The sequence below is a fragment of the Humulus lupulus genome, chromosome 4 (genome assembly GCF_963169125.1).
Source record: "Humulus lupulus chromosome 4, drHumLupu1.1, whole genome shotgun sequence".
NCBI classification, from domain to species: domain Eukaryota; kingdom Viridiplantae; phylum Streptophyta; class Magnoliopsida; order Rosales; family Cannabaceae; genus Humulus; species Humulus lupulus.
This window is the reverse complement of record NC_084796.1, coordinates 224,898,967-224,921,700: the sequence shown is the minus strand read 5'-3', so window position 1 is coordinate 224,921,700 and position 22,734 is coordinate 224,898,967. Positions and strand designations below refer to the sequence as shown.

Below are 22,734 nucleotides of genomic sequence, written 5' to 3'. Positions count from 1 at the left end.
TATCAAATTCTATTCCCTCAGATGAGATTACATGACCTAAAACAATTCCTTTTTTAACCATAAAATGACATTTTTCCCAGTTAAGCACAAAGTTTTTCTATTTGCAACGAATCAAAACAAGTGAAAGATGGTGCAAACATTCATCAAAGGAGGACTTAAACACAGAAAAATCATCCATAAACACTTCAAGAAATCTTTCAACCATGTCAGAAAAAATTGAAATCATACACTTTTGAAAAGTCGCAAGTGCATTACATAATCCAAAAGGCATGCGACGGTAGGAAAAAGTCCCAAAAGGGCATGTAAATGTAGTCTTTTCTTGATCTTCTGGGGCAATGGGGATTTGGTTATGTACCGAATGCCCATCAAGAAAGCAATAATATGCATGGCCAGCTAATCGTTCAAGCATTTGATCAATAAAAGGTAATGGAAAATGGTCTTTTCTAGTAACATTATTCGGCTTTCTATAGTCTATGCACACTCTCCACCCCGTTTGTACTCTAGTAGGGATTAATTCATTTTTTTCATTTTCAACAACTGTTATCCCAGACTTCTTAGGCACAACTTGAACTGAACTAACCCATTGACTATCAGAAATAGGGTAAATGATACCTACGTCTAATAATTTTATGACCTCTTCTCTAGCTACTTCTTTCATATTTCGATTTAACCTTCTTTGACATTCCCGAGAGGTTTTAGCATTCTCTTCTAGATGGATTCTATGCATACATATGGATGGGCTAATTCATTTAATGTCTCCAATTGTCCAACCTATGGCTTCTTTATGTTTTCTAAGGATATCTAACAATTTATCTTCTTGTTCTTTATCTAAAGCGGATGCTATGATAACATGTAAGGTTTCAGACTCTCCTAGAAAAGCATATTTTAAATTTTCTAGTAAATGTTTAAGGTCTAACTTTGGAGACTCAGAAATTGATTGAACATGATCTAAGGGTATAGACTCTAGTAAAGAATTTGCATCATCATTAGAGTCATCAACATGCAAGTTCATACCAAAGTATTTTTCACAAAAGTCAAGTAAGTCATTTCCATCATCTTCACAAATACTATCTATCATGTTAACTTCATGCACTTCCTCACACTCAACAGATTTAGCAATATTAAATACATTCAATTCAACAGTCATATTTCCAAAAGATAATTTCAAAACACAATTACGACAATTTATGATTGCATTAGATGTAGCTAAGAATGGTCTACCTAAAATGATAGGAATTTGAGCATACACATTTTCCATAGGTTGAGTATCAAGAACAATGAAGTCAATAGGAAAATAAAGTTTATCAACTTTTATCAAAACATCCTCTATAATGCCTCTAGGAATTATCACAGAACGATCGGCTAGTTGAAGAGTTATAGAGGTAGGTTTTAGCTCACCAAGACCAAGTTGTTTATAAACAGAATAAGGCAATAAATTCACAATAGCACCCAAATCAAGTAAAGCCTTGTTAATAAAATGATCACCAATAATGCATGAAATTGTGGGACACCCAGGATCTTTATATTTAACAAGACTCTTATATTGAATAATGGAACTAGCTTGTTCAGTTAAAAACGCATTTTTAGGAACATTAATGTTTCTTTTAACAGTACAAAGATCCTTTAAAAATTTAGAGTAGGCAGGAATTTGTTTAATGGCATCTAAGAAAGGGATATTTATACTAACTTGTTTAAAAACTTCTAAGATGTCATTATATTGGTCGCCTTTTTTAATTGGAAGTAATCTTTGTGGGAATGGGGCTATTGAAATGAAAGGATGGATTGGAGTTTCCTTATTTGAAGAGTCATTGGCATTAGAACTAGAAGGCTGACTCTTTTCTTTTTCTTTTTCGTTTTCAACCTCGAGTATGTAATCGGGTTTGACAATGTTCGTTCCGGACCTAAGAGTTGAAATTGATTTTACTTCTCCATTATGACTAGACTTTCCTATCTCATATTGACCTTTTGGATTAGGGATAGGTTGACTAGGGAATGTTCCTTTTTCTCTATTAGCTAAAGCAGTGGCGAGTTGTCCTACTTGTGTCTCGAGTTTGGTAATTGATTGAGACTGATTTTGTAGGATTTGTTGAGTGGATTGCATAAATTGTTGTAAAGTATCTTCTAAGGAAGGTTTTCTTTGTTGCGGATATGGTTGATTTTGTGGGGCATGAGCTTGGTTTTGTGTGTTGTATTGGTGCCCTTGATTCATTTGGGGTTGGTTTTGTCTCCATGAAAAGTTCGGATGGTTTCTCCAATTTGGATTGTAGGTAGATGAAAATGGACTATCATTTGGTTTCCCATAAGAATGAAGAGCATTGGCCTCCTCAGAAAAGGCTTCTTGGTAGGAAGGACATGATTGTGCATTATGGCAAGGACTAGAACATATAGAACAAACATCTTTTCTTGGTTGTATTGGAGAATTTATAGTTTGGTTTATGGCTAAAGCTTCTACTTTTCTCGCTAATTTGTCTAAGGATGTTCTTAAGTCTAATTCATCTTTTACTTCATACCTTCCTCCTCTTTTTGGTAAATTAGTTGACCTAGACCTAAGATCAAAATAATTCCATTGTTGTGAATTGACAGATAAATCTTCAAGGGCGTCCCACGCCTCTTGTCCTTGAAATTTTAAAAAATTTCCAGTATGCATAGATTGAATCATTTGATGATTAGAGGGAGTCAAACCATCATAAAAATATTTTACAAGTCTCCATTTTTCAAAACCATGATGATGACATTTTAATAATAAATCTTTAAATCTTTCCCAACATTCATAAAACTCTTCATTATCTTTTTGAAAAAACTCGGAGATTTCTCTCCTTAGACTATCCGTTTTAGACATAGGAAAAAATTTCAGCAAGAATTTATTATAAAGTTGATCCCATGTAGTTATAGACCCCGTTGAAAGGGAATTTAACCAAGCTTTTGATTTGTCTTTTAATGAAAAAGGGAATAATCTTAGTTTGACCGACTCATCAGAAAAATTTTGAAATTTAAATGTTAAGCAAATTTCTAATAAATCTTTTACATGCATGTAAGGATCCTCTCTATCTAACCCATAAAAAGATGGCAACAACTGAATGATTGCTGGTTTAAGCTCAAAATGAGTAGCAGAAGTTGTAGGAAAAACAATGCATGAAGGAGCATTAGATGAAATAGGTGCAAAATATTCAAGCAAAGTTTTTTTAGGCACAACATTTTCATCAACAGGATTAGCAATTGGTTCCATGATGCTCAAATTTTTACTAACACTTTCAATTTCAAACAAAGATAAACGTCTTTTTACTAATCGATTTTTAGAGTTATGTTCCCAATGATGCATACAATTTTAACAAACAAAACAACAAATATAATCTCAAACAAACAATTTTCTGATGTGGAAGATCAGTTAAAACCACAACCACAGAGCATACTTATAGTTTTTAGAGATTTCACAACAATATAATTCTTATGGTTTACTTGTCCCCAGACCTATTTGATTCCACTTACTCGCGCACTACTAACAACTCCCCGAGGTTAATTAGTAGAGGCGGATTGAGAATTTTGTTCAAATTTCCTTTAAGCAAAAATTGCTTATGGTGAAAGGACAAGATTTATGTTTTTTTTTCCAAGTATTTTTTCACAATATTATACTAAAATATTATAAAAGACAAAGAAAAATAAGGAAAAAATTAAATAAGACTAAAATTTAGGCAAGAGTGGGGAGGCATAGCATGCCATCAACCATAACAAAATTAAGGTAAAAATTAGGAGGCACAAGTGCCATCAACTAGTAGGAGGCAAAATTGTCATCAACTAGTAACTTGCGGAAATTAAATAAAATAAAAATTACAACAAGATAAATAAAGAAAATTATAACAAAGGTTAGGAGGCACAAGTGCCGTCAACTAACAAAGATATAAAAAAAATAAAATTACAACAAAATTAAGAGGCACAAGTGCCGTCAACTATAAAAATTAAAAAGATAGAAAAATTAAGAGGCACAAGTGCCGTCAACTAAAAAAAATGCAATAAATATAAATATAAATATATAAATAAGTTTTTTTTATGGGTGGTAGAACCGTCCCAAATTTTCTTTTTATCTATTTTTTTTTTATAGTTTTTATAAATATATATTTTTATATTTTTGTATATATAATTTTTTTTAAGTGCAAAAATTAAAATAACTAGTAGAAGAATTTACTAACCTTGAGATAAATTTCGTTTATTTTCTCTTGCAACTCCTCAGCAACGGCACCAAAAACTTGATGGACCCAAAACGGGTATGTTTTAAAAATTTATACTCGCAAGCGCACGAATTGTATATGGAATATAGTGTTCGTGTAAGCACGAGATCGAATCCAAAGGAGTTGTCTAAAATAAAAATAAAAAACTATTTTAAATCAAAAGTAATAAATTCTAACCTAGCTCCAAAGATTGATGAGTTTTAATGTTATGAACATAAAATAAAAGATTGAAAAATAAAGCTATTTAAGAGAATAAAAATAAACCAATAATGACTTGAAAATAAGTGTTAAAAGAAAAGATTATTAAGATACTAGAATCCACAAAATGTAAGTTTAATAATATTTATTAGTATATTGATTCCCAAGTTTTAGTGATAGTTAAAATAATTTAAACTATCATTTTCCAAATAGATTTATAATTTTAAGCACAAATTACTTCTAAAAAGATAGGATTTTTCTTCACTTTTCACAAATTATAATTTCAAAGTATTTAATGTGAATCAACCTAATGAAACAAAAAAAAATCAAATAACATTATTTATAAGGCAAAACATAATAGTTTTGTTCTAAGCATGGATGTGTACAATTTAATGACACGTCTTACACAAAGAATATTATGTTTTTGCAAAATAAAGAACAAAGTACATATTATCTAACAATCCAAAATATGAGATATTAAAGATGAAAGACATATATGAAGAAGAAAATCCATAAACTTTGTTGCATTACAAGGGAAATCAACATACAACATAAATATTACTTAGTTATAAGTTGCTTCATCATGATCTTAATAATCTTATGAAAAAGATTAGAAGCACATAACTAGAGTAGAAATTACAAAATAAATGACATACATACTTGCAAATGCTCTTGAAAAACCCAAAATGGAAGAGAGAATGATAGAGAGAAAATGAGAGAAAAGAAGAAAGAAGATGATAACCCAACAATTAAGCACCCCAAAAATGGTCTTGAAATTCCATATTTATAGCCAAAATGAGATTATTAAAATAATCAATTTAAATTAATTAAATTGATTAAATTAATTAAATAAAATAAATATGGTATGTAGAGGTAAATTATAGGGTGTAATGATGATGTTGTGGTGAAAAATGTGTAGACAAATGGATAAAAAGTTGGCATTTTTGGATATTATGGAACAAGGGAACAATGAAAAGTGGCTAGGTGGGCTGTGGCAGGGGACCAGGCGGCTGGGAAGGCAGGCCCACGGTGGGCTTCGGTGCTGGGCCTGGGCTTGTTGGCTGAGTGAGGAAGGGACGGCTGGGAGCTTTGGTGGAGGCAAACAGTTGGCTGGTGAGGAGCTGAGTGGTCAGCTGGCATTGGGTGCTGGCTGGATGTTGAAGGACTGGAGGCTGACGCTGGGTGCATCAGGGAGCTGGGAGAGAGACAGCAGGGAGAAGCACCGTGGGCCTGGGGGAATTCGGGCCTGGCTGGGTGTGTTTCAAAAATGTCATTTTCCACTTCTTTTTCAGCTTTTTATCATTTTTTCCAAACACAAAAATACAATAAAATCCCTACAAAATAAACATAAAATAAATCATAATAAAATATTTTCAACTATAAAATAAATCAATTTAATTATTTGAAAATATTAATTATAACTTAATTTATATTTAACATTTAAATTCAATAATACAACACATTTTTTTTTACCTCAAATTCAACTACAATAATTCAAATAATTAACTACATCATTTTACAACAAAATAACTATAAAAACACACAAAAATATATAAAATCAAAATAAACCCAATAAATTCAAAATTACTTTAAAACTTAATAAATCAATTAAAAACTCAAGAATTAAGCAACAATTAGCACATAAAAAGTGGTAAAATAACTTTATTTTGTAGAATTATCACATATAAAAAAAAACTTTTAATATGGAGGAATACGGGCGTTCTGTACGCCCGTATATGAGATTTCTTCTATAATTATGTATATACATTTAAGATTCCTACCTTCAGTAATATAGTTTTGGATTTTTTTTAGAGAGATTGGAAGTTTAATTTTTGATGAATTGAATGTGTTGACTGCGTTTTTAGCCAACGACGTGAGAACGTCAATAACGACAAGCCTTCAAGAGAATGTAAACGACAACAGACAGCTTTAATAAATAAAATAAAGAACACACAAGATTTTTATAGTGGTTCAGCCCCGATTGTCGGTAATAGCCTAATCCACTTAGAGTTGTGATTTATAGATCCGTACTCAAGATCAGATGGACTGAGCCAACTGAGTTTCTTCAGTACAGATTGCAAAAATACAAGAATTCTCTCAAATGCCAGCACTTTCTCTCTCTAGAATACTTAGACCCAAATTTTCTCTCTCTAGAAAGAAGAAGCAGCAGAAGCCCTTACGATCCTCCCAACCCTCTATTTATAGGCCTGGGATCCTCAACTGATATCCCCTTTCGATAGAGATATTTTATTATTAATTTTATATTTATATTACAAAAAATATTTAAAATACAACTGATTCCTCAATTTGAGTGAGGAATGAGAGATTCCCGGGTGCCTAGACCAATTCTTGCTGAAGTCGTTCCGGGGATTTTGATGTAGTCTCACATGCATGTTGGTTACTCCTTCAAGCTTTCCTTGGTTCAAAGTGATGTATGCATGGCTCTCCTTGGACCAAAGTAATGCGTGCTTGGCTCTCCTCGGACCAAGGTGGTCCGAGCCAACCCCCTTGGCCTTTCACCTCGGGTAGGTCCGAGCCTACTTCCTCCAATCAAGGTCCGATCGGACCTTGTGGCCTTCTCCTCGGACCAAGGTGGTCCGAGGCATCCTCCTCTTGCCTTCTCCTCGGACCAAGGTGGTTCGATCCATCCTCCTTGGCATCTCACCTTGGACAAGTCTGAAGCACTCTCCTTTAGCATCTCCCAACTATGTCCGATCGGACATTGTGTAGGCTCTCCTTGTCAAAATCTAAGTCCTAATTCTTGGCTTGCATGGGACTCCTTCTCCTTAGCCTCCTAGGATGCACTCTCCTTAGCCTCCTAGGATACACTCTCCTTAGCCTCCTCGGACCAAGGTGCACTTGGCTTGGTTATGACATCTTTCAAGCAGTCCAAATTCTTCGTCAGTCTACCGGGTCCATTTATCACAACTCTGAGGAGTCAATGTATTTATTGACTATTAATGTGTCTTTTACTGACCATGCACTGCCACTTGTCACATTTATTGCCACGTCATTGATCTCCAATTTTTGGATATAACAGAATAGAATTGTGATTTTATTTATGGTATTCGGTTTTGTACTTTATAAATTATTCATATTTTAGATTTTATTTTTTGGTGAACTATTTATATTTTGTGGCAAGTAAATGTCCATAAATAGGAATTAAGTTTAAGTTCTCTTGATAAAATGACCTATTTCTTAAGAGAAATTAGGGAAAATTGCTTATTTTTTTAAAAGTAATTTTACACTCTGACATACTTTTGATAATTTTTTATAAAATTGTCTCTATCTAAAGATTCTACCAGTTGTCTAAAATTTTCGACTAGCAGTCTCAAATTTTCGATCGACTATTCAATCAACTGTCTAAAATTTTCGACTAGCTGTCTAAATTGTCATGACATTTTGCAAAGAATTATCAAAACTAGGAGTGTTCATTCGTCGGTGTGGTCGGGTTATAACATATTTTAATCAACCCAATGTAAAAATCCAATTCTAACCCGTCCAATTAAAAAAAAAAGAAGTTTAACCCGTTCAATGTTTTAGTCGGTTTGGTTGGGTTAACTTACCCAAACCTATCTTAATTTTTTTTTAAATGTTCAAATAATTAGAATCAACAAACTAAAAATATATTATACATTTTCCAAATTTAGACATATTATTCTAAATTGAAACTTTAAAATATTATTCTAAATCTATTGTTAAAAATAATATTTAATATTACATATAATATATGAAATATATGTATGTATAAATGAAAAAAAATTAATCCGTTTATTCAGGTTATTTGAGCGGGTTGGTATAATTCCTAAACCGCCCAATATAATAATTGGGTAGTTTGAATTTTTGTCAGTTTATTCAAGTTGTATTTTTTGTTGCTTTTTTCGATTTGGGTTAGACGGTTTACAAATTTTTTGCACAACTAATTAAAATTAGGGTAGAGTACAAAATGACATTTTGTGAAGAAACTTATTTTTTAAAGTTATTTTTTCTTTAGCCTAATAATTCTTTAGAAAATGAATTCTGAAATTTGAAACAACTACTTGAAAATTTTAGAAATAGATCAAAAATTTTAGAAACCTGTTCAAAAAATTTACAAAACAAAAGTATTCCGCAAAATAAGAAAGAAAAAAAAAAGTCATTCTCGCTTAATTCTAAATTTATCATGAACCTTCGTTCGTCCGTATTCCGTCGTACATGCCCACCAAGAAAGACCCAATAAACCTGCGTTTGTCCGTATTTCGACGTACAGGCCCACGGGCTTTCAAGTCGAGAAGTTCGTCGTTTCGTCTCTATGCAGCGAGAGCAAAATCATAGCTCTGAAGCTGAAAATACAGAAATGGCGGTAACGAAAGCCAAGCTGGTCTACACTATTTACAGAACTCTCAGCTACGGTCTATCTCCATTGCTCTACCTTCACCTTCGCTGGCGCAAGAACTTAGGTTTCGAGCACCCGCTCCGGTGGCTAGAGCGTCTTGGCCGCGCCTCCCTTCCTCGTCCCCCAGGCCCACTCCTCTGGTTCCATGCCGTCTCTTTAGGTTTCCGTTCTCTCTCTTTATTTTAAGTCATATTTTCCTCCTGTTTGGTCCCGAGAAAACTGGAGGAGGACAATATAGAAGTTTTTGAAGGTTTTGGTTATCCAATTTTTGAAATGCTTGCTGTTGCTGACGTTTTTATATTTTTTAGATTATTGATTGATTTGTAAAAATATCATTTCAGGTGAAGGAGTGGCTGCAATTCCCGTAATCAAAGAATGTATTCGAAAGAGACCTGGATTGACTATCTTGATGACCACTACTACTGCTTCCGCATTGTAAGAACGTTATATTTCTTTCTCTTTTCAATTTGAATTATATATATAATTATTTTACTAATTTATGCAGTGAAGTAATAAAGAATCGTCTTCCTTGTGGGGTCATATATCAGGTATTTGCAAATTTTGTTCATGTTTACTTATCTGTAATGGGAAAGGAAATAAGTGAAGTGTATAAAATATACTCATGTCTTTACTTACACAATCATAAATAATTTTGCTAAACCTCACATGAATATATAGTCCTATAATCGTATGATCCTTTGATTCTTTGCCAAGTTTTTTCGCATTGCGATTCTTTTCATTAGGGATTAGTAAACGTGTCATATGAAGAAAGAACAGGTAAATACGATCTGAAATCTGTTTTCTTCATCAATGTTTTGTATTTAGTTGTTTAGTTTCTAGTTTGGTTAGCCCTCAGTGCCTCAGTGATGGCATTGATATAACTTGTCTGTCAGAAGTCAAAACGGTGACTTTCGACACTGATTTCTTATTGTTGTCAAATGTGTACCAGTTTGCGCCAATTGACACCCCTAATGCTATGGATGCTTTCCTAGGCTATTGGAAGCCGAATGCAATTGTGCTAGTAGAGAGTGAATTGTGGCCAAATCTTATAATGGATGCTTCAAGAAAGGGCGTAAGTTACTCAATTCTCATTTGGTAATATAACAATTTTGTATGTGCTTCGATGTTTAAACATTACATCCATCTTTAGCTTGAAGTGTAGTATCATATTTTCAATAATTCTGCAAATGCACAGTTTGCCATTTTGCAATTTCAAATGTTTCACTGTTTTGTATGTTTTCCCTATTTTTGATTATTTTACATCATCCATATGATCTTCAGATTACCCTGGCCTTGATAAATGCTCGAATGTCAACCAAATCTTTCAGACGGTGGTCGAAACCATGGCTTCTTCCACTAATTTCATTAATGCTGTCAAAATTTTCATTGATTATCCCATTGGTATGTATAAATTTTCTTGTGTCACATTGTAATTTATATATTCAGGATTTTGTTTGTTTATTTTTATTTTCTTTGTCATAGAGCACTATGCAGGCAGCAAACTTTCAACTATTGCTCGCTCCACCGTCTATCATCAACTCTTCCGGCGACTTAAAATTTGGTATGCTCTATAGAAAATATAATTGATATTATCTGTTTCTTTTTGCCCTTTGATAAATTAGTGATGATAAGGTTTGTTACATGATTTTGTTGTAATCTTTACATTTTCATATTGCAATTTGCAACTGGTCCAAAATTTTCTTTTTAAATTCAGTTGTTGAAGAGTTTATCTCCGAGGAAGAGATGAGAAGCATAGAAGATCTGAAGATGCAGCTTGATCGCAGGAAGATATGGATGGCTTCTTCTATACACAAGGGAGAAGAAGAAGGTGAACCCTGCTACATAGCCTTCAGTATGAGATTGTATATATGGTATCATGTATGTGAGGGTTTCTCATTGATATCTTGTCTTAACATATTTGTGTTTCAGTTTCTGAAATTTTTACAATAGGTGCTCGTTGATTGTAAGATGCTATTGTTAGAAATAGCATGCATGAATTCAATTAACATTGTTGATGCTTTTACTTCAGTGTAGTCTTTTTGTGGTTCCCATAGTCTTTTCTCTGGTGTAGGACAAAGGGAGATAAGTGGAAGAGAAGAAAAGATCGAGAATAGATAGAAAAGCGGGGGAAAAGGAAGAATTAGAGAGAGAAAATATGAATAATGTGTAATTTTATAAAAGTACAATAATTAACACTACAGAGCTTATGTATAAATAGGCAAATGAAAAATCCTAATCAAACTAGGAAGTAGCTGTAATAATTCAAGCGTCTTAAAGCTCAAGTTATTTTTAAAAATAATATTAGGATAATTCACAATGCTCACATAACTAACTAGATAATTTCTTGTTCCTCATCACTCTCATTATGGATATGGTCTTTATCAGTTTTATTTTTTTTCCTTTTGGGGGTGTTGGGTGTTTGAGTGTGGAAGTATTTTTTGTTTTTGTTTAAAACCTAACAAGATGTTATCTGCAGTCATTCTAGCTGTTCACGAAGTACTCATTCAAGCACACCCAGATTTAGTGACAATTATTGTGCCTCGATATACAGATCACGGACGAGAAATTGCTCATGTATGTACTTTATACCTTATTTGATTTTCCTTCCAGTAGTTGAATTTAAAACAAATGATTTATTTTTTGAACATGTTTAGATTCCATCTGTTTTATGGAAGATGGTATGCTGCTACTGCAAGAAAAAGTTCTTGTTCCTAGGGAAATATTATCTCATTCAATATTGTTTTGATATTCATGTTTTGGTACGCCTGTCTTACCGGCTGTTCAAAATTCACTGTCTCATGATGACCTTACTTTATGTTTTGTGTTACTTTATAACGCCCTTTGGTCTCAAATAGTGCAGAAGTTCCAGAAGGGGGGGCAATGTGTCGCTTTGAGGTCTCAAGGCCATAAAATTACACCTGGGACAAATATATATGTGGTGGACACATTAGGTTAGCAATTGATTCTTTCCTTTTAGCAAAACATTGAGCATTCATTCACCTTAAGTTATCAATAAAATCTTTCATCTGCCAATGCAGTTTAAGCTGCTGCTTCTTTTTTTTTTTTTTCTTTTTTCCCCTTTCTTCTAGAGTCAGAAATTGTTTTCAAGGCCTACGCAGGATATCATCTTTATGATAAAATTTAATGGTTGCTTTTGGGGGATCTTCTCTGGCTGTTTGGAAATATTCTAAGGCTTCAATATGTTATCTTTCTCATTCTACTCAATTTCTAGGTGAATTGAGACACTTATATCGAATAACTCCTATAGCTGTAATCGGGGGTTCCTTCCTGCCTGGTTTTACTGGTCACAACATATCAGAAGCTGCTGCAGCTGGCTGTGCTGTTTTAACTGGTGAATAAATACCCTGTCTTTTGCACCTTTATTGCTTAAGGTGTGGGCTCTTGAAATGTCAAAAGGTATAATTGTGTTGGACCATTAATTTCAGGCCGACATGTTGGACATTTCTCATGCATGATTTCGGACATGCAACAATTAAACCCTCTGTCAGTTCTCCAGGTTTGATGATCAACCATTATGTTCTGACTTTCATATGGATATGTATTAGTGGAATTTGCATGTGTATTTATATTTCAAATATTCATTTGCAATCAACTCACAATTTCCAACAAGAACACGTTTTTTATGCTAGCCTAGCCTAACACTAACGGTATTGCTATTGCTAGCATATGTGATAGATTTTAATTTTAATGGTATTGCTATTGCAGGTGTCTGAACAATTTGAGTTAGAAGAAGCTCTTGAAGTTGTGTTTAGGGACAACCAAGTTCTGGAAGCACGTCGTGAGGCTGCTAAACAAGCGTATCATTGCCTATCAAGAGGTACTGTTACCAGAGTCTGGAACTTATTAGATAGTCAACTTCTGAAACATGCCTTGAGCTGAAAACAAATTAACGAAGATTAGCATATATTATACCATGCACCGAATATGAAGTTTGATGCCAAAGCTTTTACACTAGCAGACCGATTATACCAGGCATAATTAGTTTCTATTATGCATTGATATGTCGTGGTAGCTCTAGAAAGGGATTTGGATCCGAGTGTTAGTAATTTGAGCTAAAATAACGAGTATTTGATCTTTTACGAACTGTGATGCTAGTAAATGTTACGAATGGTGATAATAATAAAAAATGTCATTTAAATTGAACCACCTCAGCCCCCCAAAAAATGGTTTATTTGCAGTAAAAATCCCAAACTTAACCCACCTTTTGCACTTAGGTTCCCAGTCTTAATTTTTTTTACATTTAAATCCTCAGCCTCTTAAAAAAAGCATCTTTAGTTCTTCACTTTTTCATACAAGTTTTCTGTTATAATCTAGGGTTTTGTGACAAAAATTCTCAACCTATACACTTAGGTCTTCAACTTTAAGATTTGACTTGTATTAAAGATAATTCTAGGGTCATTTTTTATTTATGGTATTTGGAAAAGTTATAACTCAATTGTTTTTTCATGACAGGGTATATTATAGTTATAGTATTCATCCTACCAATTTTAAGGAAATTCTAAATAATTTAGAGTGACTAAATTAGAGTTCAAACTTGTTTTTTACGCGTATAAAAAAATTTAGTCACACGTGCAATTAACTGTTTGAACTCTGATTTGGGTATTGTAAATTATTCGAAATTTTTCGAAAATTGGTGGGATGTATGCTATAATTATAATCTACATAGTCATAAAAGAAATTAGATTATAATTTTTCCAAATGGGAGAAATAGAAAATGCATAGGGGCATTCATGTTTCATAATTTTTTTTAATTCGTAAATATATAAGATTTATTATAATATACAAACAATAGCTAAATGATGCTAATTGTACAAGTTTGATGTTTTAAATAAAAAAAAATTGAAGTTGGGGGATTTAAGTGCAAAAGATGGGTTATATTAGGAACTTTTACCGTAAATATGAAAAAAAAATTGTTGATTAACCCATTTCCTCGATAAAATTGAGCTTCATACACTTTTGAAAATCACTTTTAATGGGTCTAATGGACTTGATATTGAAGTTGGACCCAACTGTAAACCCATATATTGTACCCCTTAACCTCTAAACAAAAGAATCTTAAAAGAGACGTGCCAGAATTGAAACATTGGAATCAAATGGGTGCACATTGTCAATCGTCATGTGGACAGAGAAAGAGGCTGCAACTGTGAGATAAGCAGGGCATGCATACTGAATTTAGAACTGAGGGAAATGGTAATTTGTTGAAGGAAATACCAAAACCAGTGACTGGTACAGTCAGCAATCCTTGTGTAAGAGTACATAAAATATCAACTATTCTGATATGAGACAATTTGTTTTGATACTATTAAATTTCCAAGATTGGAAACTTCACTTGATGCTATGCCTAGATTTGCACACGGTCTGAAAAAAAATTGGACTGAAGGAGAGAGAGTGATAGAGTAGTGGTTGCGTTGCTGCACAATGACTGGGATTTGACTACCCTGTCCCATTGTGTCCAAAATAGTCTTCTATTATCTTACCTTTTAATTTCTTTTTATTTTATTTTGTTTCATCCAAAACAAATTCTCGAATGTCTAGGCTGGTAATGACGAAAATGCTTTTGTTTTATTTTTTTTATTGACTCGACAGAGAGAGAACTATGCCTTCCCTCGTTTAAGTTGTTTCTTTTTCATACACAAAAGAAAGCAACTACGCCTTAACTTCCTGAACTTAAAAAATGGTGTAAATTACTTTGTTCATTGTATGTTTACATTGCATTTTGATTATATTATTCCACAAGAATGACAGAACACGATCCTTCCCAAGCAACTAATCACAGACTTCACATAAAATCCAAAACTTATTTGCCAAATTACTATTTTTTTAACTCATAAAATGGTTTAATTCCACCAAGTGTTGGTACCTACATACTAATCACTATAGTTTCACTTGAGGTAGCTGTAGCTGGCCAAATTACAGCATATTTTAAATTGGGTTGTCTTTACTTTAATTAATCTACTCCACGAGGTTCTTACCTTCAAATTACTGCACTTAGTTTCCTTTAAATTGAGTTGTCTTGCTGGAGTACTGCTGTTGAGTTGTCTTGCTGGAGTACTGCTGTTGTTATTGTGCTAGCTTTTGCTTTGACCTTTTTTCTTTTCTGGTACCAAAGGTTTTGCCCACTTGCTGACTGAATAGTGATGAAGATAGAAAAATTAGAACACCAATCCCGCCTTCAATTTCTCCTTCTGCTCTCACTGCACCTATCAGATTCATTATATAAAGCACTATATACTTTAATCTAACCCTAAATAAAATGAAAGATAATAAAAGAAAAAGAAAAAAGCTGAGGTAGTTCCTTCACTTTATGAGACAAGCATTACTATGTATACTTGGGAAGATCATGACTGAGAATTGGGACCTGTACCATATATATGAAGCCCCACCATGTGGCGCTAAAGATTAAAACCAAAACTTCACTTTCCTATATGGCTGAACAAATTAAGATCAATAATAAGATATTGAAGGAACACACTTCATCCCAAAAGACAAAAATGATACCTATATTATGTAATTGTGTAATGTATACATGCAGCTGTACGGGTAAGATGGTGTCTACAAGACCAGTAATATAGCAAGGATTGCTTGGTTTGGAGCCATCAGAAATTTCTCGAGTCAAACTAATGGTGTTTTACTTTTATATATATAGATCAGAATGTCAAATATACTTATTTTCCTACTCATCTCTTATTAAAAAAAGCATTCATGTTGCCCAGACTTTATATGTAATTATCAGATTATTCAATTCTATTTTTCTCTTTTTTTTTAGGAGAATATTCAATTCTCTTTTTTATTTTCTGAATAACATACTGATGGTGTAAATTTTAGTTAGAATATTGTTAGTGTATGAAAAGTAAAAAAAAAAAAAAAAAGATGTTAGTTACGCAATCCAGTCATGTTTATTATAATTCATTCTACCCTTCTAGGTATGGCAGAGAAACTTTGCTTTCTAAAGACTCAAGGCTCAGAACTTTATCTTTTTTCCTTTTAATTTTCCTCTTCTTCTTCCACGATATGGAAAAAAGAAGAGAACAAAATCGAAATCATGCACCTCCTTTATCTGAAATCCTTGAAAAGTTGTCCAATGAGGTTTAGATAATTAATCATGTTTTTGAGGTAAATAGTACAAAGGTGACCAAAACTTATTAAAATTGAATAAGGTAGGCTTGGTAGGAATTTGGTCCACTGGTCCACAGCTCAACACACGTTGTATTGGGGTAAGCTTCACTATCCAAGTTTTTCCAAAGCCTACGTATCAGCTTCTTGTTTGTTTTATAAGACTATAGACAACTAACAGTTAATTAAATTACTTGTTAATGTTAAAATGAGTTAATAGAGCTTTTAATTCTCTCTTCAATTAATATTAAATTTAATATTAATATCTGTACTTGATAATGTTAAAATGAGTTAATGGAGCTTTTAATTCTCTCTCCTCAATTTATATTAAATTTAACATTAATATCTGACTTTTCCTATTTACAGTAGATTAACACAATCAAATTTTTTTTACCTTCTCCTATTTTTTTTGCAGAAGAAAAAGTTTTTTATTTTTTTTGCTCTTATTTTATAGCAGAAGAATACAAGCAAGTTACATTTTTTGATTTTTTTTTAAATTATTAAAGATATACTCTTGTTTTTTAAGTGTATATACTTCTATTTTTTTTTCTTTTGTGATTCTAGGCAAATATGTTTTAAGATGTTATCAAACTATTATTATATCTTTTGTGATTCAACTTTTTTTCTCATTTGATCAAACTATAAATAGAAATTGGAATGGTATATATAAGTAGATATATTTACACAAAAAGAGCTCTTTTACGTAATTGCTTATTCTATGTTAATATTAATTGAGGAGATTTAATTAAAAACTTTATTAACTTATTTTAACATTATCAAGTAATTTAATTAAATATTAAGTAAATAGATGAAGTGTCTCAAAATAATTAGTGAGATAAAAATGAAACCGAGCTGATTTCTTTTCTAACCAACCACCCAAAATAAACAAAATTAAGGACCAAATAGTTTTCAATACTTTGTTACTCAAAGGTAGAAAGTAGCCAGCTAATAAGGCTACCCAGATCTAGATTTGACCAATTTAGAAAAGCCTAGCTTGCTAATCTGGTTTAACCCTAATACAACAGAGCCAAGACGAACAAGACGCAATTCATGATGACCCCTGAGAACTATGAGGAGCATATATAATTTAACAAATTTTGTAAAAATCAATCATTTGTTAAGTTTTAAAACAAATAAAGATCTGTCTTAATCCTGGTCGCTGACTATTGTGACTATTAAAATCTTAGTGATTGATCAGTGTGAAAGACTAGGTTCTAATCATGGGCTTACCATGATCAATGGTCGGGATTTGCGGTTAAGACAATCAAAGATTAGGTGAAAAATCTATTTCTTATTTCTTCTTGCATTGCATGGCATGGCATACTGGTGATATAGTTAGCAATTGAATCATGGCAACTACGTAAAAAGCACGAGTTTTTGTTTTTTTTTTTTGAGTCAGAGACTCAGAAGCCATTCCTGTTCTTCTTTCCCATTTGTTTTTTAGAAGCCCCACTAGGCTCATCTATTAAAAACATGCATAGTGTGTAGGGACACCCAAAATGCTCAATTGGTAAATAAAAAAAGGAAAAAGGGAAAAGGGAAAAAAGAAAAGGAATGACTGAGCTCACTCAAAACCCCTTTTTAGATTTTACTCATTGCATTTGGAGGGGAGTGGAGAACAGCAATCATTTATGCAACCACTCTCCCCAAACCTACCTCTCTCTCTGTCTATACTCTCTACACTAATCTAATCCTTCCCATTTTCAAACCCTCTTAACTTTAATTATTCCCTCTCTATTATCACAATTATGATGCCTCTCATATAATTATAAACACAAACCCATTTCACATAATCATTCCCTCACTCACCCCATTAACAAAAAGAGAAAAAGAATAGGAACGAAAGAAGAAAGAAAAAAAATGCTTCACTCTCTCTATCCCTCATCTCAAATTGAGATAGAGAAAGACAACATAGTGACTTTCTAGAGTGAGAGAAATCCGTTATATTCTGTTTTATTTTTATTTTCTTATATTAAAAAAAAAACACTCATTGCATACACATTATACTAGTCTTCCCGCCCAAGGAGGCCCAAAACGAAGAGAAAGACAAAGACTAATGAGGAAGATTAAGCTGACTTATCATCGCATGGCCTTCTTTGCCTCATCCTTAGCTTTTCTTACACTCATCTTTGCTCAACTCGCTCTTTCTTCTCCGACCACCAACAATGACACCGATGCGCTCACCAGCTTTCGGTACCAGACCGACACCCACGGTGGCCTCCACTCCAACTGGACAGGCCCCGACGCCTGTGCCGCCTTCTGGACCGGCGTGCGATGCTCTCCTACGGGCCGAGTCTTTGCCCTCTCGCTCCCTTCACTCAATCTCCGAGGCCCTCTTGACCATCTCTCTTCGCTCGATCAGCTCCGGCTCCTTGACCTCCATGACAACCGGTTAAACGGCACCGTTATGCCTCTGACTAATTGCACCAACCTCAAACTCCTCTACCTCGCCGGGAATGACCTTTCCGGAGAAATCCCACCTGGGATTTCGTCACTCCGGAGACTTCTCCGTCTCGACCTTTCTGACAACAACATCCGCGGCATCATTCCCGAGGGTCTCTCCCATTTGACACGGCTCCTGACGCTTCGACTCCAGGACAATATGCTCTCCGGTAAGGTTCCGAATCTCTCTACATCGCTTCTCAACCTTAACGAACTCAACTTGACCAACAACGAGCTGTATGGACGGTTGCCGGACGAGATGTTGAAGAAGTTCGGGGAAGAAAGTGTTTCCGGGAACGAAGGGCTATGTGGGTCGAGCCCATTACCGGCTTGTTCTTTTACAGAGAACCCATCTTCTCCTGTCCCGTCGGATCAAACCGTACCGTCGAATCCAAGCTCGTTGCCTCAAACAACCGTTAGTGACGAACCAAAGAAGGAGCCGCGAAAAGGGTTGAGCCCTGGCGCTATAGTGGCGATAGTGATAGCGAATTGCGTGGCTTTGTTGGTGATAATATCGTTCGTCGTGGCTCATTATTGCGCCAAAGAGCGGAACTCAAGTTCCATGGCCGGTAGTGAGAGTGGGAAGAGAAGGAAAAGTGGAAGCAGCTATGGCTCTGAGAAGAAGGTCTACGCCAATGGCGGTGCTGATAGTGATGGTACTACTGGTACGGATCGAAGCAAGCTCGTCTTTTTTGACAGAAAGAAGCAATTCGAGCTCGAGGATTTGCTCCGAGCTTCGGCCGAGATGTTGGGGAAGGGGAGCTTGGGAACTGTTTATAGGGCGGTGCTAGACGATGGGTGTACGGTCGCCGTCAAGAGGCTTAAGGACGCGAACCCATGTGGGAGGAAAGAGTTCGAGCAATATATGGACGTTATCGGAAAGCTTAAGCACCCAAATGTGGTCAAACTAAGAGCTTACTATTATGCCAAAGAGGAGAAGCTTCTGGTCTATGATTACCAACCCAACGGGAGCTTGCACCATCTCCTCCACGGTTAGTACACTCTTAGATAGTGCTAAAAGCTCTGTTTTATTTTCACAAAATTACAGAACTTGAAACAATGTCTTTTCTTTTTTTTTTTATCCAAAATTTATAAAGAGTTTTCTAAACATTAATGGTGAAATCAGGGAACCGAGGTCCGGGAAGAATTCCATTGGATTGGACAACAAGGATCAGCTTGGTGTTAGGAGCGGCTAGGGGACTTGCTCGGATCCACGAGGAGTATGGCTCTGCAAAAATACCCCACGGCAATGTGAAATCTTCGAATGTATTACTCGACAAAAATGGCGTCGCTTGCATCTCCGATTTCGGGTTGTCTCTGCTTCTCAACCCAGTTCATGCCATAGCCAGATTGGGAGGTTACAAAGCTCCAGAACAAACTGAAGTCAAGAGACTATCTCAGAAAGCTGATGTGTACAGCTTCGGTGTCTTGCTTTTGGAAGTTCTAACCGGAAGAGCTCCGTCGCAGTACCCTTCTCCGGCGAGCACTCGGGCTCCTCGCGTCGAGGAAGAAGAGCAGGCTTTGGACCTCCCAAAATGGGTTCGATCAGTTGTGAAGGAAGAGTGGACAGGTAATGAATAATGATCTTTAGCAATTCGAGCTTACCATGATCTGTTTTATTTTATTTTTCATTAGAATCGTCATTTAACCAAAAATTAACTTGAATTAGGTGAAGTGTTCGATCATGAGCTTCTGAGGTACAAAAACATAGAGGAAGAGCTTGTGTCAATGCTTCATGTGGGGTTAGCTTGTGTGGCTCCACAACCTGAGAAGAGGCCTTCAATGGCGGAAGTGACTAAGATGATTGAAGATATCAGAGTGGAACAGTCTCCTCTGGGAGAAGACTATGATGAGTCAAGGAGTTCTCTTTCACCATCTCTGGCTACCACTGAAGATGGACTTGGTCTTGGGCTGCCTTGATTAGCTTCAAGAATTAACAACATTGTCTCCAATGGTAATGGTTGGTTGTTTCAATCTTCTTCCTCTGTTTCATTTGCATTATCTCGCTGCGAAATTGGTCTCTTCTCAGAGAAATCCATGGTTGTCTAGTAACGATCTGTGTAATAATCTCTATTTTTTATGTTCACTGTTGGAGAGGGGTGAGATTATTGTTCTCATCACTTAACAACAAGATAGTTTTTTTTTTGGTTAATTTTTTTAGTAGGTTTATATTTATGTAATGTAGCTTTGTTCATTTTGTATTTGTTTATTATATATTATTATAACCCATCTTCAAAGCTAAACAAAAGGGTACCTTAATGTTGTCTACTAGATTGGGAACTAAAAAGGGAATGTCATGAAAACAATTGATCCAACTAATGTAAACAAATGTTGTTAATCTTTGTTCTTTGATTTGAACATACTCTTACAGCCTCTCAAAAATATTATTTGAACTTTGTACGCCCTAATTTTTCACGGGCTATTAGCGAGCTGAGATATGACATAATTATATCAGCCACGTGGATACCACGTGGCCGGAGCTGCTGTTGTCAGGTCCTACCTCTTTAGCTCGAGGTAGCCAAAAGTTTACCAAGATTATTTAAGGGCCGAGTCAGAGATATGAAGACCGCAGGTCAAGAAGGCATCCAGCCCAAGGCACGAGCTGGAGTTGGAAGCTGTGACCCCTTATGAAGTCAACCACGCAATGTAAACGTGCATATATCAGATATCACGTGTCTGATATATCTTTGAATTCTCGTTCACGCAGCATGAACGTGCGTGTTCAGGCACCCACGACTGGGTTGGGCCGTGCGGCCCATTATCCCCCTTACCTATTGATTAGACCACACTTCATCTATTAGGTTTTAGGAATTAATTATGAATGTCACAGAAGTAACATGATGGGTAAGAAGGTCACGGATGACCCCCCTTACCAACTCCCAGGTGCCCTCTCCTATAAATATGGAGACCCTGGGAGTTGCAAATGGTTGGATTCTATTATGTAACGAAATACCCTGTAAAGAATACCATAAATATAGCAATAATATTGGCTGATGGAGTAGAATGATTTTAACCTTTGAACCACCTAAAAACGTAGTCGTATCCTCAGTTCATATTAAGATCATTCATCTGTTTCGGTTCATCACCTAGCACTAATCCATTTCTCGTATTTTCTTAATTACCTGTTAGCGAAGAACCGCGTCAACAAACTTATATTATATTAAATTATATTTATCTTATTTTGTAAAATTAATGAATCCCTCTAGATAATTTAATTAATTGAGAAATAATCTACACGTTATCCAACTTTATATCTTAATATAAATATATATAAATATATGGCGAATTATTTAGTCCCTCACAGAACTGAGTCCTTCAGTTTGGGGCCCATTTTTTTGCCGAGTGTCAAATTTTTATAGGAGTTTGTCTCTTTTGCACATTTGCTTTTGACTTGCAATGACCGGTTGTGTGAACCGGTTAGAAAGTTGCTGGTGATGTGGGTATAAAAAGTAGGGGCAAAAAAGTAATTCCCTGTCAAAAAATATGTACAGTTGAGGACTTGATCGTAAACTTAATATAAATTTGAGAGATATTTACGATTTTGGTAACTTAAGCATTGTGCTTCCGCCAAGTGATTTATATGTTATGTTGAGTGAGACGCAACAATAACCACGTAAGTAAAACTGATATATATTTTGTAGTTGTTTTATAAGATTTTTTTAAGTTTTTTCCTGGAGATGTTTCATTTATTCCCCAACAATCCTAACTCTCCCCTCATCAATCATAAATATATATGCATATATATATATATACATATATCATTTTCAACAACATATCGAAAAAATTTAAACATCATTCATAAAAACAAATTATAAAAATGCACACAAACCTTATTTTGAACTAACCCAAGGCCACCATCACGTGCGAAGAGCTCTGTTAGCCACCGTTAGCGAAGAACTCGACCCACCATAATGGAGAAGTTGAGCCACCGTTTCTAGCCTCATGCCTGTGATCTACGCCTTGTCGCCGCCAACCCAGGAGAATGAAAGAGATGGAGATATTTTACAACCAGTAGAAATGACTGATTCATGGAGTATATCCAAAAAAATATGTACAGTTGATGACTTGATCGTAAACTTAATATGAATTTGAGAGATATTTACGATTTTGGTAACGTAAGCATTGTGCTTCTGCCAAGTGATTTATATGTTATGTTGAGTGAGACGCAATAATAACCACGTAAGTAAAACTGATATATATTTTATAGTTGTTTTATAAGATTTTTTTAAGTTTTTTCCTGGAGATATTTCATTTATTCCCCAACAATCCTAACTCTCCCCCCATCAATCATAAATATATATGCATATATATATATATATACATATATCATTTTCAACAACATATCGAAAAAATTTAAACATC

At 34.7% G+C, this 22,734-nt stretch overlaps 2 protein-coding genes and 1 non-coding gene across 3 annotated transcripts; all 3 read left to right on the top strand.

Annotated features, from left to right (window-relative positions):
- Nucleotides 1-2,717: 2,717 nt before the first annotated feature.
- LOC133833535 (small nucleolar RNA R71) lies at nt 2,718-2,824 on the top strand. Its single transcript, XR_009892911.1, has one exon. It is a non-coding gene; the product is annotated as a small nucleolar RNA R71 (small nucleolar RNA).
- A 5,698-nt stretch (nt 2,825-8,522) lies between these two features.
- Nucleotides 8,523-12,961, top strand: LOC133831254 (probable 3-deoxy-D-manno-octulosonic acid transferase, mitochondrial). The gene is made up of 12 exons (XM_062261493.1): nt 8,523-8,956; nt 9,138-9,231; nt 9,302-9,344; nt 9,746-9,868; nt 10,078-10,197; nt 10,279-10,357; nt 10,511-10,624; nt 11,273-11,370; nt 11,657-11,747; nt 12,029-12,148; nt 12,243-12,313; nt 12,523-12,961. Exons 1-12 carry the CDS (start codon nt 8,713-8,715, stop codon nt 12,694-12,696), a joined length of 1,371 nt encoding a protein of 456 aa, XP_062117477.1. The 5' UTR covers nt 8,523-8,712; the 3' UTR covers nt 12,697-12,961.
- A 4,631-nt stretch (nt 12,962-17,592) lies between these two features.
- Nucleotides 17,593-20,710, top strand: LOC133831253 (leucine-rich repeat receptor-like protein kinase PXC1). Its single transcript, XM_062261492.1, has 3 exons — nt 17,593-19,364; nt 19,499-19,942; nt 20,042-20,710. Exons 1-3 carry the CDS (start codon nt 17,987-17,989, stop codon nt 20,290-20,292), a joined length of 2,073 nt encoding a protein of 690 aa, XP_062117476.1. The 5' UTR covers nt 17,593-17,986; the 3' UTR covers nt 20,293-20,710.
- The last annotated feature ends 2,024 nt before the right edge of the window (nt 20,711-22,734 follow it).

Excerpts from the sequence above, each read along its gene's own strand:
- LOC133831253 (XM_062261492.1), top strand. The coding sequence starts at position 17,987 with ATGAGGAAGATTAAGCTGACTTATCATCGCATGGCCTTCTTTGCCTCA. Across the intron at positions 19,365-19,498 it reads CTTGCACCATCTCCTCCACG|GGAACCGAGGTCCGGGAAGA; the intron begins GTTAGTACACTC and ends TGGTGAAATCAG. Across the intron at positions 19,943-20,041 it reads TGTGAAGGAAGAGTGGACAG|GTGAAGTGTTCGATCATGAG; the intron begins GTAATGAATAAT and ends AACTTGAATTAG.
- LOC133831254 (XM_062261493.1), top strand. The coding sequence starts at position 8,713 with ATGCAGCGAGAGCAAAATCATAGCTCTGAAGCTGAAAATACAGAAATG. Across the intron at positions 10,198-10,278 it reads TTTCATTGATTATCCCATTG|AGCACTATGCAGGCAGCAAA; the intron begins GTATGTATAAAT and ends TCTTTGTCATAG. Across the intron at positions 10,625-11,272 it reads ACACAAGGGAGAAGAAGAAG|TCATTCTAGCTGTTCACGAA; the intron begins GTGAACCCTGCT and ends TGTTATCTGCAG.